Source organism: Eleutherodactylus coqui, chromosome 4, assembly GCF_035609145.1.
Source record: "Eleutherodactylus coqui strain aEleCoq1 chromosome 4, aEleCoq1.hap1, whole genome shotgun sequence".
In the NCBI taxonomy this organism is placed as follows: Eukaryota; Metazoa; Chordata; class Amphibia; order Anura; family Eleutherodactylidae; genus Eleutherodactylus; species Eleutherodactylus coqui.
This window is the reverse complement of record NC_089840.1, coordinates 53442045-53457908: the sequence shown is the minus strand read 5'-3', so window position 1 is coordinate 53457908 and position 15864 is coordinate 53442045. Positions and strand designations below refer to the sequence as shown.

General features: G+C 49.4%; 1 protein-coding gene across 1 annotated transcript; it reads left to right on the top strand.

Moving 5' to 3' along the window:
- Positions 1–3513: 3513 nt before the first annotated feature.
- On the top strand, positions 3514–14834 carry LOC136625319 (sodium/potassium-transporting ATPase subunit alpha-1). Its single transcript, XM_066599418.1, has 23 exons — positions 3514–3632; positions 8793–8900; positions 9007–9066; positions 9150–9353; positions 9437–9550; positions 9638–9772; positions 9855–9972; positions 10051–10319; positions 10400–10598; positions 10701–10810; positions 10892–11026; positions 11877–12069; positions 12151–12326; positions 12427–12563; positions 12655–12805; positions 12893–13061; positions 13144–13298; positions 13373–13496; positions 13598–13743; positions 13825–13955; positions 14040–14141; positions 14221–14312; positions 14526–14834. The coding sequence occupies exons 1-23, from the start codon at positions 3621–3623 to the stop codon at positions 14552–14554; spliced, it is 3069 nt and encodes a 1022-aa protein (XP_066455515.1). The 5' UTR covers positions 3514–3620; the 3' UTR covers positions 14555–14834.
- The last annotated feature ends 1030 nt before the right edge of the window (positions 14835–15864 follow it).

Genomic DNA, 15864 nt, shown 5'->3' with positions numbered 1-15864 from the left:
GCAGTCAATGGAAGCCGTCCGTTCACGCTATCTTTCGCTGTAGCACAGCGGAAGATAGCGTGAAACCGCCTCTCCGTCTACCGCGTCATATGACGCGGCCGGCGCGTCACGCGCTCTATTGCGCATGCGCTCCGAAGCGTCATGCGGGACCTGGGACGCCAGATCCGCAGGTAAGTATTGGGGTCTCTGGGGGGCGCCGTGTGCAGCCGGCCTAATAATTGTATACTACTTATACGCACTACACCATGCCGTATATATTACAGGTCAGGATCTTTTCTCCTTAGGGCTCCTGTCCACGGGCGATAAGCACGGACAGGAGCACTAAGTGTAACGCAGTGAATGCTTTTCATAGCGTTGCTATGGAAAGCGCAGCCCCAACGTCCACGAGCGGAGAATCATAGCGATTCTCCGCAGTGAGCCTATCTGTCAGATAGGCTCAGCACCGAGACCTGACAGCTCTCCCCCCTCCTGCCCCATGGCGGAATATCGCTAGCGATATTCCGTCACCGCTGTGGACATGGGGACCTTAGACCTCCTGCAGATGGCCTGGTCAGATCCCGCTGCGAGAATTCTCGCAGCGGGATGCGAGCCTTGCCCCTGCAGAGAGCACTGCGGCTCACCTGCTCCCGGCGTCTCGCTCTGCTACGTGCCGGCTGCCGCCCACCCGGCACATGCGCAGAGCCGGCGTGTCACTAGTGGCGTTTCTGTTCGGCTTGCACAGAAGTAGCACATGCTGCGATTTGTTTACGCGTGAGTTTTCACGCGATCAAATCGCGGCTGTCTGCATAGGATTGCATTATCTAATGCAATCCTATGGCAGCGGGCACAAGCGGAAATTCTGTGGGAAATCCTGCCACAGAATTTCCGCCCATGTGCAGGAGGCCTTAGGGAGAGCACCTAGACGGTGATTGAGTGAAGAGACTTATAAGAACATTCATGCTCCTCTGGGTAATATACAAATAAGGGAGATGGAACAATACCTCTGCAGTGCCACCTATTGGAAGGCAGCATTCCTGCAAGTCAATGTTAGACTCTTTATACAAGCCTTTAACGATGATTGGCAATTGAAAGCCAAGCCAGAATCCATACACAGACAGCTGTTTCGGGGTGTTTGCCCCTCATCAGTGTGTACACTTTTTTTTTTTTAATCACTGCTTTTCCCGCGTCATCGCCTAGCGATGATGTGGAATCTGCGACCCTTACGTAATGTCAATGGAAGCTGTCCGTGCAGAGTCCACACAGAATCGCAGTATGCTGCGATTTCTTCTCCGCAAGCAGAAAAGCGCAATCAATTTCATAGAGATGAAATCGCGATTTGCCACAGCATGCTACAGGCTGTATGTGCTGCGGAATCTGGAGGCGGGCGCCTGCTCCGGATTCCGCAATGCACATCCGCCTGTGTGCAGGCGGCCATAAAGCCTGCAGCGGCATAATTATATTCTATATCATGTCATGTATATTATGTATACCCTGCAGGGCAGTAACGCTATTTTACCTCATGTCATGTATATAACGTAGACCCTTCAGTGTAGTAACAATATTCTACCTCATGTCGTGTATATTATGTATACCCTGCAGGGCAGTAAGGATATTTTACCTCATGTTGTGTATATTATGTATAACCTGCAGGGCAGTAAGGATATTTTACCTTATGCCATGTATATCATGTATACCCTGCAGTGTTATAATCACATTCTACCTCATTTTAACAATATTTTACCTCATGTCGTGTATAATATATATATATATCATACACGACATGAGGTAAAATAATATTATATATATTATACACAACATGAGGTAAAATATCAGGGCAGTAAGGATATTTTACCTCATGTCGTGTATATTATGTATAACCTGCAGGTCAGTAACGATATTCAACCTCATGTCGTGTATTTTATATATACCCTGCAGGGCAGTAAGGATATTTTACCTCATGTCATGTATATAACGTAGACCCTTCAGTGTAGTAACAATATTCTACCTCATGTTATGTAGAATATATATAATGTGCAGGGCAGTAAGGATATTCTACCTCATATCATGTATATTATGTATAATGTGCAGGGCAGTAAGGATATTCTACCTCATGTCATGTATATTATATATACCCTGCAGGGCAGTAAGGATATTCTACCTCATATCATGTATATTATGTATAACCTGCAGGGCAGTAAGGATATTCTACCTCATATCATGTATATTATGTATACCCTGCAGGGCAGTAAGGATATTTTACCTCATGTCGCGTATATTATGTATAACCTGCAGGGCAGTAAGGATATTCTACCTCATGCCATGTATATCATGTATACCCTGCAGTGTTATAATTACATTCTACCTCATTTTAACGCTATTTTACCTCATGTCGTGTATATTACATAAACCCTGAAGGGTTATAATTATATTTTACCTCGTCGTGTATATAACGTAGACCCTGCAGGGCAGTAACGATATTCTACCTCATGCCGTGTATATTATAGAAACCCTGCAGCGTTATAATTACATTCTACCTCATTTTAATGCTATTTTACCTCATGTCATGTATATAACGTAGACCCTTCAGTGAAGTAACAATATTCTACCTCATGTCGTGTATATTATGTATACCCTGCAGGGCAGTAAGGATATTCCACCTCATGTCGTGTATATTATATATACCCTGCAGGGCAGTAAGGATATTCTACCTCATGTCGTGTATATTATATATACCCTGCAGGGCAGTAAGGATATTCTACCTCATGTTGTGTATATTATGTATACCCTGCAGGGCAGTAAGGATATTTTACCTCATGTCATGTATATAATGTAGACCCTTCAGTCTAGTAACAATATTCTACCTCATGATGTGTATATTATGTATACCCTGCAGGGCAGTAAGGATATTTTACCTCATATCATGCATATAACGTATATTCTACCTCATGTGTATGTTATGTAGACCCTGCAGCGCAGTAAGGATATTTTACCTTATGTCGCGTATATTATGTATACCCTGCAGGGCAGTAAGGATATTTTACCTCATGTCGCGTATATTATATATACCCTGCAGCGCAGTAAGGATATTTTACCTCATGTCGTGTATATTATATATACCCTGCAGGGCAGTAAGGATATTTTACCTTATGTCGCGTATATCATGTATACCCTGCAGGGCAGTAAGGATATTTTACCTCATGTCGCTTTTATTATGTATACCCTGCAGGGCAGTAAGGATATTTTACCTCATATCATGCATATAACGTATATTCTACCTCATGTCGCGTATATTACATAAACCCTGCAGCGTTATAATTACATTCTGCCTCACGTCGTGTATATTCTGCGGATACTGCAGTGTGACAATGATATTCTGCCGCACGTCCTCTAAGTTCTGCAGGCCCTGCTGCATCTATTTGATATCCTCTCTCTCTTCCTCAGCGCCGCGGTTGCGCGTGTAGGCGGGAAGAGTTCTGCGCTCGCGCTAGGGGAGGGGCGGCACCAGTCGCTGTGGTGACCGTGACGTCATGGTGACGGCGCTCGGCCGGTATATATAAAGTAGTGAGAGCTGCGCGTTCTCTTCAGTCAGGCGGCGGTAGAGCGCGGTCCCGCGAGAGGAGGAGATTCGCCATACCGACAGCATGGGATACGGGGTAAGACCAGAGACCGGTCGGGAAGGTATTCGGGCTCAAATACGGGGGAGGTGATGGTTAGATATGGATGGGGACTAGATAGAGCTGGAACAAAGCGAGAACAGGGAATGGGGGGTAATAGGGCAGGTTGAAGGACGGGGTGCGGTAAGGTCTGGGCAGGTTGGGGGGGGGGGGTGCAGTAGGGTCTGGGTGGGTTAAAGGAGAGGAAGGTGGGGTGCAGTAGGACCTGATCAAGTTTGATGGGGGGGGGGGAGCAGTAGGGTATGGGCAGGGTGGAGAAGTGGGGGGGGAGGGTGGTGCTGTAGGGTTGGTGCAGTGGGGTCTGGGCAGGTTAAAGGGGTGGGGGCACAGTAGGATCTAAGCAGTTGGAGTGCAGTAGGGTCTGGGCAGGTTTGAGTAGAGGGGGGGGGGGGTGCTGCAGTAGGGTCTGGGCAGGTTGAAGGAGTGGTGGGTGCAGTAGGATCTGGGTAGGCTGGAAGAGTGCGGGTCAGCAGTAGGGTCTGGGCAGGTTAAACAGGTGGGGGGCACAGTAGGATCTGAGCAGGTTGGTGGGGGGGTGCAGTAAGATCTGGGCAGGTTGAGTGGGGGAGGAGCGCAATGGGTCTGGGCAGGTTGGGGGAATAGGGGGGTCTGGGCAGGTTGGAGAAGTGGGGAGCGCACTAGGGTCTGGGCAGGTTGGAGGAGTGGGGGGTGCCTTAGGTTAGAGAAATGGGGGTGCAGTAGGGTCTGGGCAGGTTGGAGGAGTGGGGCTTCCTTATGTTCAAGGAGTGGGGGGTGCAGTAGGGTCTGGGCAGGTTGGAGGAGTGTGGGGGTGCAGTAGGGTCTGGGCAGGTTGGAGGAGTGTGGGGGTGCAGTTGGAGCTGCCTTGGGTTGGGGGGTGCAGTGGGGTCTGGGCGGGTTGGGGGGTGCAGTGGGGTCTGGGCAGGTTGGAGGGGTGGGTGGTACAGTACGGTCTGGGCAGGTTGGATTTGTTGCTTTTCCTGGCTGTTCACTGATCTCTGCTAGTTATGATATGTGGGGAGACATTGAGGCGCAGCTGGTTTTATGGTCCCCCTACCACTGAGGCTGTGGCCCAGTGCTTACTACACGGATGTTCTTTCCATGTCTTGCCTGTGTTCTTCATGTGTGCCTGCTGACATTTTCTAGATGCCTTTCTTCTTGGGTAAGGTTGGCTCTCCGTGTGTCTGTAGGCATGATGGATGCCCCTCTGTTCAAGTCCAGGGAGAGCTCTCTGTATTGAGCCTTGATATATTTTTTGCCTCTCATGTTGGCATCTCTTAGGCTCCTGGGTAGAGACATTGGGCGCTCTCCATCACTGCATCTTTTAGGCGTTGAATGAGTTAAGCGCTGGCATTATGGTGTCCGGCGGCAGGAAGAGTCTGCATTGCGAAGAAGGTTGGGGGGGGGGGGAGGTGTTCCCACTCCTGACGTCTGGTCTCTGAGGATGCTGCAGCGATGCCAGGGATGGCGCGTGTGCCAGTTACTTCACTCCTTTCACTTGTAAATTAGTGTTGGCGCCTCTGCTGCCCCTTGACATTGGCAGCTGCTGCAGCCACGTGTCCCTGCGGCTGCAGACTACTGTGGTCTTGTATCTCCTGCCTGATCATTAGGGGGGCACATAATTCAGGCAGTGTGATGCCAGCGGGCCAGTCTTTCAGGAGAATCCTGCTCTGAATGGGTTAATAGCTTTACATCTGCGTTACCTGCTGCCTGGGGAGGGTAGTTGCTATGCTTAGTGAGGATGATGGGGGATGGGAGCTACACACGGGCAGTCCTTTCCTTTGGTAGGTGGAATGCCCACTCTTCGGCGACCTTGTTGTGCCGTTGCCTTGTTACATGGTGGGAGCAGCTCCTCTGTAGGCTGCGCTTGTACAGATCGGGGTGGGGGGCTATGGGGCAACCTATAAGCTGGCATGAGATAGGTAGGTAGTGTAATCCTGTCTCATGGGATGAGCCCTGAACTTTCTGCGATATTGCCCATTGAAAACAATGGGAGAATTCGGCTGCGAGGAATTCCTTTATCCCTGCAGGGATGCAAGGCTGTTTTCACATGAAATCGCCTCGCATCCACGGGTTTCACATGGATGGCGAGGGCGATGATCGGGCCGTGAATCACAGCCCGCTATCGCCCTAACCAGTGTGAAGGAGACCGAACTCACTCCTGTGCCCCCTTCTTCCTGGCCTCCTCTGTATTACAGCATCATGGGGTCTTGGGGAGTGCAGGTAGGAACGTTGGTGCCCTTCCTGGTCATCTGGCCTGTTGGATCCCGGATACCTGCTACTGCCAGCCGGGTACTGCAGAGCTGCTGCATGCACTTAGATATCTGCAGCTGGCACGTTACATTTACACCATCTCGGACGACTGCTAAAATATATCTGCGGGAATGTTTGCCCCAGGTGGCCGGGCTCATGTCTGTGCTGTAAAGGGTTAATGTGTGAGGTTGTGAAATGTTCCTGTAGGTGTGCTGTTCCCAGGGCGTGTTATCCTGGCTTCGCTCCTGTGCCCTGAGGCAATGAGCAGGCCTTGCCACCCGCTACAGACTCTAAGGCAGTGCCACCATTCTTGTGACCCGAGGCATCCACTGGAGTTGAATGGCAGTTCCCCAAGCGCCTGCTGTTACTCCTTCATATTCAAAAATATAAGGTAGTCAGTTCCTAAACTTGTCTGACTTTCCCAGACTCCTGAGTGGCAGAGATGCCCAGTGGTTATACTTCAGCACCTCGTGGGGCATGTAAGGGTGCGTTCACACATCGCTGACTTGCTGCAGATTTTATCACAAACTTTGTTGCAGGTTTCATCCTTTTTCATTGAATTCAAATGGAGGGGTGAAATCTGCAGCAAATCGGCAAAGTGTCAACGCACCCGAAATAGTGGCCATATTGGTTCTCACTCGGCTTTCCTAGAAATGGGTGGCCTTGACTTCTGGTTATTGGGGGAGCTAGTTCATAGGGGGGGGGGGGGGTGCAGGGTTACCTTAAGTGAGGGTTCTAGAATACCCCCATCCAGATGAGCAGTGAGCACATTTACCCGAGGCGTCTCCGGGCACAGGGCCTACCTTTGTCTTCTCAGAAGTTTGGTGCCAGTGAACAGTTTGTTCTTGTGACGTTGTGGAGGTGATCGGATTACAGGACTTGGAGCACTATTGTTGGCGACTCCCCCCACCCCTCGCTGGGTGATGTGCCGGTACACTAAGCCCCTCCCCCCGCGCTGGGTGATGTGCAGGTACTTGTCCTGAGTCTGATTACAACACTGGGAGGGTACTACGTGGTGAGACTTGTCTGCCCCAAGGCTGGCACCATCTTCACATCACTTTTTTTTTTTGTGTGTGCTGTCTGTGCCCTCCTGCCTGTGACCTTGGACAAAGTCATTGAAGTTGGCACCTTCAGGGCATTTTCTGAGCATTGTACTCTGCTGTAGTTATTATCTTTATGAGAGGTGGTGCTGGAGTAACATACAGTCAGAGGCCTGATGTGGGAAGTGGTGCGGAAGTCCTATTGTTTGGGTCCAGTGGGGGTCATTAAGTGGTCTGGCGGGGGTATATGCCTGTATGTCGTCCCCACATATCAGTGTCCATCTAGAAGTACCATCACCATATACATATCATATGATCGCCGGACCCCTGGCGTTCAGTTTAATACCCCTTTTACACAACAAGTAGATTCTCGTTTGAGCAAGCGCCCCGAGCGGGTGACATCGTCGCTGTGACCTCCCTCACGCAGGCGCTTTTACAGCGGCGTCCTGAGCGCCATGCTAATCGCGGTATAACTCTCCCATTGTTTTCAATGGAGCCTAACAGGCATCTGTTTGATTGCAGCGCTGCGGCCGAAAATTAAATTAATATTGCAGCAAAGCCCCGCGGTTGGTCGCATTTGTGAAACCCGTTTAGACAGGCAGATCATTGCTGAGAAGCGTTCACTTCTCGCTCAGCGCTTCACATCCCATGTGAAACACCGAGTGGGGAGCGGTCAAATGGCTGAAACGGAACGACTGAGAAATACACAATTTATCGTTAGTCATTCGCTCGCGTTTTAGAAGGAATGATAATCTCTCACTATTGAGCAAATTGTTGCGTGTAAACGGGCCATTACCTCTCCTTCGTCATCTGGTTATGGATTGTACTGGGGGGTTCTGGCTGCAGTGATGTGCAGCCCCTTTATTGGATACTCCATAGTGCATTGTATGTATAGAACAGGTACTCACCACATCGTACAGCGGGCCTCATTTATCAAAGCCGTCTGGTTGCTATGGGCAACAGTTTTGATACATGAGGCCCTCTTGTGTGTCTTCTATCATGCAGTTCCTGTCTATGGGGGCTTCTATGCGAGTGGGCCGTGCAGGGCATGTATAGTTGGCTCTGAGAATCAAGGCCTCAGGCAGCCATGAAGGGTTACTGCGCTCGTTAACACTTGTTCCTCTCTTCCGGGAGTCTCTAGTGTCTGCTGGGAAGCCCTGGTGGGAGCAGAGTCATGGAAACAGTGGCTACAGATTACGGAAACTGCCCTCCCTGTCTTTTGTGACTGCAGCATTGTGCAAGGGCGGGGTGGGGGTGGGGGGGCAGTGCATTAACCCCGTCGGCGCTCACGTGAGTGTATGACTCATAGATCCCCAGCTCCGCTACACATGGCGGAGGCTGCTCTGCTGACTGCACCACCGGCCCCATCTCCCCAGATCAGCTGCTTCCCCTCCTTCCTGCACCCTCCTCCTCTTCTCGCAGGTCCGGTTTCTCAATGTATCTGGTTTATCTATGGCACATTGTTCCTGTAGCATGTGACGGTGAGGGGTTGTTGAGCGGCATTAACCCTTCGCTGGTTGGTTAGTGAGCCTCTTCAGTAGAAGTGACTGCACATTCCGCACATAGTAGAGGGGTCTGAACGATTGCCAGGGAGTTGCTATAGAAACTGGTACGGAGCTGGCGGTGGCTGTAATGTTGGATAGGGTGGCTGCTGGCTGGCGCTCTCACTTGTCACCTTGTTAATGGACAATGGCAGACGAGGTGACACATAGCTGCGCGGCAGGACATCTTGTATATTTTAGGGCTGGTGCCCCCCGGTGGTTGTAATCTTAGACATTGGCACCTTTTTACTGTATAATCTGATGTGAGTAGTAATAGAATTGTGTCTTTTGTGAACCTTTTTACATTTTCTGTTGCCTCTCCATAGGCCGGACGTGATAAGTATGAGCCCGCAGCCACTTCTGAACATGGCGGCAAGAAGAAGGGCAAAGGGAAGGAGAAAGATATGGATGAGCTTAAGAAGGAAGTGTCACTGGTAAGTTGAAGACTCCATGGTGGAGGGCTGCTCGCCCTTCTATGTATAGATCTTGTGCCGCCATGACTTGCTTTGTGCCGCTTCTTATCCACTCTTCTTCTTGTAGGACGACCATAAGATGACCTTGGATGAGCTGCACCGCAAGTATGGAACTGATCTGACCCGGGTAAGATGACGACTGGCAGGTGATGCCTATGCCATTGTCACGCCTGTGCATGTGGGGTCTGTGACAATGCTTTTCCGTTACAGGGTCTTACAACAGCACGGGCAGCTGAAATCTTGGCACGAGATGGTCCAAACGCACTGACTCCTCCCCCTACCACTCCAGAATGGGTGAAGTTCTGCCGCCAACTCTTTGGAGGCTTCTCTATGCTGCTTTGGATTGGGGCCATTCTCTGCTTCTTGGCATATGGTATTCAGGCTGCGACAGAGGACGAGCCACAGAACGATAATGTGAGGAGCAGCGCCACCACCAGGCTTATATCAAGGGTGATGTGTTCTCTGTAACTCATTTATTTATTTTTTTTCCCCCTCAGCTCTACCTCGGTGTTGTGCTGTCCGCTGTCGTTATCATCACTGGCTGCTTCTCCTACTATCAAGAGGCAAAGAGCTCGAAAATCATGGAATCCTTCAAGAACATGGTGCCCCAGGTGTGTCCCTCACCAGGCTGTACAGTGGCAGCATTATATATCTTGTAATGGTTTTATAATACAAACTTGTCTGTCGTCTCCCTCCAGCAAGCCCTGGTTATCCGTAATGGTGAGAAACTTAGTATCAATGCCGAAGATGTTGTCCAAGGAGATCTTGTAGAAGTAAAGGGTGGTGACAGGATCCCAGCTGATCTGCGTATTATCTCTGCCCATGGCTGTAAGGTGAGGACAGGTGAACCCTAACCTCATGCCTTATTCAGCTTTCCAGTCTCAGTAGTTTCACACTGTCTGTCCTATCCAACAGGTGGATAACTCTTCCTTGACCGGAGAATCAGAGCCCCAAACCAGATCTCCTGACTTTACCAACGAGAACCCCCTGGAGACCCGGAACATTGCTTTCTTCTCCACTAACTGTGTGGAAGGTGTGTGGCCACTGGCAGATAAGTCAGTTTGTGTAATGTGCAGGCTCTGAGGTGACACTTTCATTCTTTCTTCAACAGGAACGGCTCGTGGTATTGTCATCAACACCGGTGACCGCACTGTCATGGGGCGTATTGCAACCCTGGCTTCTGGTCTGGAGGGTGGTCGCACCCCCATCGCTATTGAAATTGAGCACTTCATCCATATCATCACTGGTGTGGCTGTCTTCCTGGGTGTCTCCTTCTTCATTCTCTCGCTCATCTTGCAGTACACTTGGCTTGAGGCCGTCATCTTTCTCATTGGTATCATTGTTGCCAACGTGCCTGAAGGTCTTTTGGCTACAGTCACTGTAAGTAAATTGGGCTGGGGAAGGTTGATTTGGTGCCACCAGCCCAAGTCAGTTCTCATAGTGTTGATACTGCTCCTTAGGTGTGCCTTACACTTACTGCTAAGAGGATGGCTCGTAAAAATTGTCTGGTGAAGAACTTGGAAGCTGTGGAAACCCTCGGATCTACCTCTACCATCTGCTCCGACAAGACTGGGACCCTCACTCAGAACCGGATGACTGTTGCACACATGTGGTTTGATAACCAGATTCATGAAGCCGACACCACAGAAAATCAAAGCGGTATGATCTCCTGTTCTTAGACTGGATAGATGGTTCAGGTCTAAGGGGTCTCGGGGATGCTGTGATAATTAGAGCAGGTTTCTCATTCTCTTCTCCCCACAGGTGCCTCTTTTGATAAGAGCTCCCCCACCTGGACAGCTCTGGCTCGTATAGCTGGTCTGTGTAACCGTGCTGTGTTCCAGGCTGGTCAGGAGAATACACCTATTCTGAAGGTGAGTCCCTTGGGTTCCTGGCCCATTGTTCCTGAAGATGGTGAGTTTTGTGATGCCTTACACTCTTGTTCTGTTGTGCAGAGGGATGTGGCTGGAGATGCCTCTGAATCTGCCCTGCTGAAGTGTATTGAGCTTTGCTGTGGCTCTGTGAGGGATATGAGGGAGAAGAACCACAAAGTGGCTGAGATCCCATTCAACTCCACCAACAAATACCAGGTGAGCAGCGTTTGTATACTATAAGCACGGATTATAAATTTGAACAATCTTGCTAGCCTGCAGCGCCAAAAGATGCCAGTGTTGCTTTGCTGCAGGCTTGAAGTTCAGATCAGATGAATGCTGCTGTTGCATCTGATTCCTCTCCACACAGCCGGATTAAGGGTGATGAGGTCAGAAGATGTCGACCTACGTCTGTCAAGTCTGCTTAAAATAAACCTGTAATCTTGAGTGGAAGCTGAGGCTGCAACGTGCTGCCTAGCTGAGCTCACACGCTGTCACTCCTTGTATGCGAACAGCCGCTGCTGTCTGATCAGAAGTTCTGCATGCGCTGACTTACCAGATCATAGAGGACAAATCGCTTCTCAGTTTAGCCTAATGAAGAGCACATGTGCCAAGCAGATGAATTTACATAATATATTACGCAGGGCCCTATGGTGCTGAACTTTGGGTTATTAGACAGAGCAGTCGGGGTTTCCTATAGGGCTGTATTAGTAGTAGCCTGTGTTGTGAGGGGCCACTCGGGTGGCGGTGCATTCATGTAGAAGCCTGGCCTCTGGCCGTCTGGTGCGTCTTACATTTCTCTGCAGGGTGGCTTAATCTTATTAGTCAGCTTTCTCCTGCACTTTCAGTAATAAGCTGCTTGTTGTGGATTTGCTGCTTTTTGAGTTCGGACATTCCTGAAGGCTTATCCTGTCCGGTAAAAGCTGGCGATTTGTGTGTCTTCAGCGATTTGTGCCTGACCATAGAGGGGCTTAATCTGTTTGGCTTTCAAGGCCTGACCCGCTGGTTGTGATGTGTCTTGGAAGTGGACTTCTGCCTCAGTTATCGCTTCTATTCCTTTCTTTCACAGCTGTCCATACACAAGAATGCTAACCAGTCAGAGTCACGTTATCTGCTGGTCATGAAGGGTGCACCCGAGAGGATCCTGGACCGTTGTTCCACCATCCTTATGCAAGGCAAAGAGCAACCCCTTGACGAGGAGCTGAAGGATGCCTTCCAGAATGCTTACCTGGAACTCGGAGGCCTGGGGGAGAGAGTCCTGGGTGAGGCCTTGTTCATGAGTCAACTTGTGAGCCACCATGTTGCTTGTAGACACTGTCTAATCTCATACCTTCTCCCTGCAGGTTTCTGTCACTTGGTTCTCAATGATGAACAGTTCCCTGACGGCTTCAATTTTGATACAGAAGATGTGAATTTTCCAACAGAGGGTATGTGCTTTGTTGGCCTCATTTCAATGATTGATCCTCCCCGTGCTGCTGTGCCCGATGCAGTTGGCAAATGCAGAAGTGCAGGAATCAAGGTGGGTGACTTTTTTTTTTTTTTTTTTTTCTTTAATTGTGCAGGTGCTGTTACTTTTTGAAGGTTGTTATGGGTTTAACTTCTCTTCTGCTGTCTGGCAGGTTATTATGGTCACTGGTGACCACCCAATCACTGCCAAGGCCATTGCCAAGGGAGTGGGTATCATTTCTGAGGGCAACGAAACAGTAGAAGATATCGCAGCCAGGCTCAACATCCCAGTGAACCAAGTGAACCCCAGGTATGTCAAGAGGGAGAGGAGTTTCATTGGGCAGTGCTGTGTTTACTTGGCTCTGAAAAGGACTTTGCATTACTCTTCTCTTCCCCTCCAGGGATGCCAAGGCATGTGTAATCCATGGTTCAGATCTAAAGGACATGCAACCAGAACAGATTGATGACATCCTCCGATACCACACAGAAATAGTCTTTGCCAGAACCTCCCCTCAGCAGAAACTCATCATTGTGGAGGGCTGTCAGAGACAGGTACGTGGATGACTAATGTCCATTGATATGGTCTTGGCTATAAGGTGGTGGTTGCTAATCCCAATACATGAATATTCTGTCTTGCAGGGAGCCATTGTGGCTGTGACTGGGGATGGTGTAAACGACTCCCCAGCTCTAAAGAAGGCAGACATTGGCATCGCTATGGGTATTGCAGGTTCTGATGTCTCAAAACAAGCTGCAGACATGATTCTGCTGGACGACAACTTTGCTTCTATTGTGACTGGTGTGGAGGAAGGTAAGTGCCCTGTCTGACAGGCTTCGTTTTTGCAGTTTATCATCTGCAACACCCACATCATTCCTTTTTCCTTCTCTTGCAGGACGTCTGATTTTTGATAATTTGAAGAAATCTATTGCCTATACCCTCACCAGTAACATCCCGGAGATCACACCCTTCCTCATCTTCATTATTGCCAACATCCCTCTGCCGCTGGGTACTGTCACCATTCTCTGCATTGATTTAGGCACTGACATGGTACGTAGCTCAAACTCATAAACGTGGCGGTGGTGTAAAATTATTGGGGGATCCCTGACTGTATTTCTCTTCAGGTCCCTGCCATCTCCCTGGCTTATGAACAAGCCGAAAGCGACATCATGAAACGTCAGCCTAGAAACCCTAAAACGGATAAGTTGGTGAACGAACGTCTTATCAGCATGGCTTATGGCCAGATTGGTGAGCATCTCTAATGCCCTGCATGTGTAGTCGATGAGGACGCTGATGGGATGACCCTGTTTTTGGTCACTTGCTCAGCTTTAATATCCTTCTCTTATCAGGTATGATCCAGGCCCTTGGTGGGTTCTTCACCTACTTTGTAATTTTGGCGGAGAATGGCTTTCTGCCGAGTACTTTGCTTGGCATCCGAGTGAACTGGGATGACCGTTGGATGAACGATGTGGAGGACAGTTACGGACAGCAGTGGGTGAGTGTCCTCTTTATGTGCATTTGCCTCAGGAGTGGTGGTTGCTCTACAGGATTCTCATTCTCTTCCCTCCCTTGACAGACCTATGAACAGAGGAAGATTGTAGAGTTCACCTGTCACACCTCATTCTTCGTCAGTATCGTGATTGTACAGTGGGCTGACTTGATCATCTGCAAGACCAGGAGGAACTCTGTGTTCCAGCAAGGCATGAAGTGAGTACAGGCGTGAGGTGGTTTATGAAGGGGAGTGTGATGCTGCTGAGCTGTGGGGATGTAACTGCACTTTCCTCTCTATAGGAACAAGATCCTGATCTTTGGGCTGTTTGAGGAGACTGCACTGGCTGCCTTCCTGTCATACTGCCCAGGCATGGACGTGGCATTACGCATGTACCCACTCAAGTAAGTGAAGTCCAGACATCTGTGACCAGCTCACTCGTGCGCTTGGGTGCAGCTTCTAATTGCCTCTAATCTGTTACAGGCCAACATGGTGGTTCTGTGCCTTCCCGTACTCGCTGCTCATCTTTGTATATGATGAAATCCGTAAACTGATCATCAGACGCAGCCCTGGTGGTAAGTGTCCCATCTTATCTGGCAGATGCTAGTAACTCTGTTTTATAAATGCTTTGGTCAAGCTGCATTGTTGCCCTTTGGGGCACAGAAAAGCCTGATGTAGTTGTAGGATCAGTGATCCATCTTCTCCAGTAGTTGTATGTATGACACTGTATTGATGTTTTCTTCTTGCCACTGATTTACTTGCTCTTTCTTTTTTTTTTTTCTCCCCAGGCTGGGTGGAGAAGGAAACCTATTATTAAGCGCGCAGTTTGTCCTGACATTTCACACATTGCCCTTCTCCCCTCCCTCTTCCGCCTGCCTGCACACCCTCGTTCCCTGCGTGCACCTGTCCGGCCTGTTTCCCGTGAAAGAAGATGCATCTTGGCGAGGGGCGCAGAGTGGCCTGTGTGCGTCCTGTTCAGAGTTCTCATTGTGCCTTCTCTGGTTTAGTTTTTGTAAGGGAGCACGTCCACAGAGATGTTTTATATAAATATATATATATATCTGCATTTTTACAAATAAAGGTGGGTTTCAGAGGCCTATGCTTGTTTTCTCCTCTTGTGTTTGAGTCTCTCAATGGTGCAAGACCCAGGATGTGTCCTCATATAACACTGAGGAACTGTAAATCCTAATCCCGCACAGGGCTTGCCTCGTGTCTTATGCTATAGCTTATCTTTAGCTTCAACCGGTGACTGTCACAACCAGAAGTAGAAAATGTCACAATCTAGTTTGACTGACCCTTGGTCATCCGTGCTTAATAGGGCTTTAGGTGTGAGTGCAGCTGTGGATGTAACAAGTATAAAATACACAATGGGATCCAGAGTAAGGTATATGACGTATTTGTGCTAACGAAGACTTCACCTCCAACACATTCATAGGCTACAGTGGCTGGCACATAGTTTTGGAGAGTCCATGGACTCTGGATTGGCCCCTGGCATGCGGTGTTGTGTGGGCTCCATAGGTTGACTGGTGACACAACTTGTGTATGCTTCCAGGCTGGGGGTGACTGCAACTGCATATTAAATGACCCTGAAGAATGTTGCAGACAATGGGGTTCTGTTCAGCATCTTGTGATTCCCGTGGAGGCCACATTGTGCTGTTCAGCTGATCGCTGGACACTTGAACAAGGGGGGGGGGGGGGGTGAGTTTGTGTGCACAGGGCTGACGCTTAAACCACTGGGGCAGTTTTATACACCTGGGGCATTGAGCACTGCATAGTGTACAAGGAAGGTATTACTCTGCAGAATTTTTAATTTCTTCGCCGCATGGCCCATTTCTGTCTGGCTGCAGCGTGTGGGCGAGGTCCATTTTTTTCTTGCTGGGTAATCTCAGGATTAGGAGCCGCGCGTGGACAATCCACACGGAAATGACGTCCTGTGTGTACCCAGCCTTAAAGTATCTCCTATCCAAAGGATAAGAAATCTGGTGGGGGTCCAACTGCCAATCATAGTGCTTATTCAGATGACCGTATATCGGCTGGGTTTTCACACCCAGCCGGTGTCCCTCTGTGCAGGGGGAGGAGGCTGGAAGAGCTGGGAGCAGTGCACTGAGCTCCCGCCCCCTCTGCCCT

What these genes read in the sequence shown, in the direction of transcription:
- LOC136625319 (XM_066599418.1), top strand. An exon ending in ACTCCACCAACAAATACCAG is followed by an intron (nt 11,027 to 11,876) that starts GTGAGCAGCGTT and finishes TTTCTTTCACAG; the next exon opens with CTGTCCATACACAAGAATGC. An exon ending in TTACGCATGTACCCACTCAA is followed by an intron (nt 14,142 to 14,220) that starts GTAAGTGAAGTC and finishes AATCTGTTACAG; the next exon opens with GCCAACATGGTGGTTCTGTG.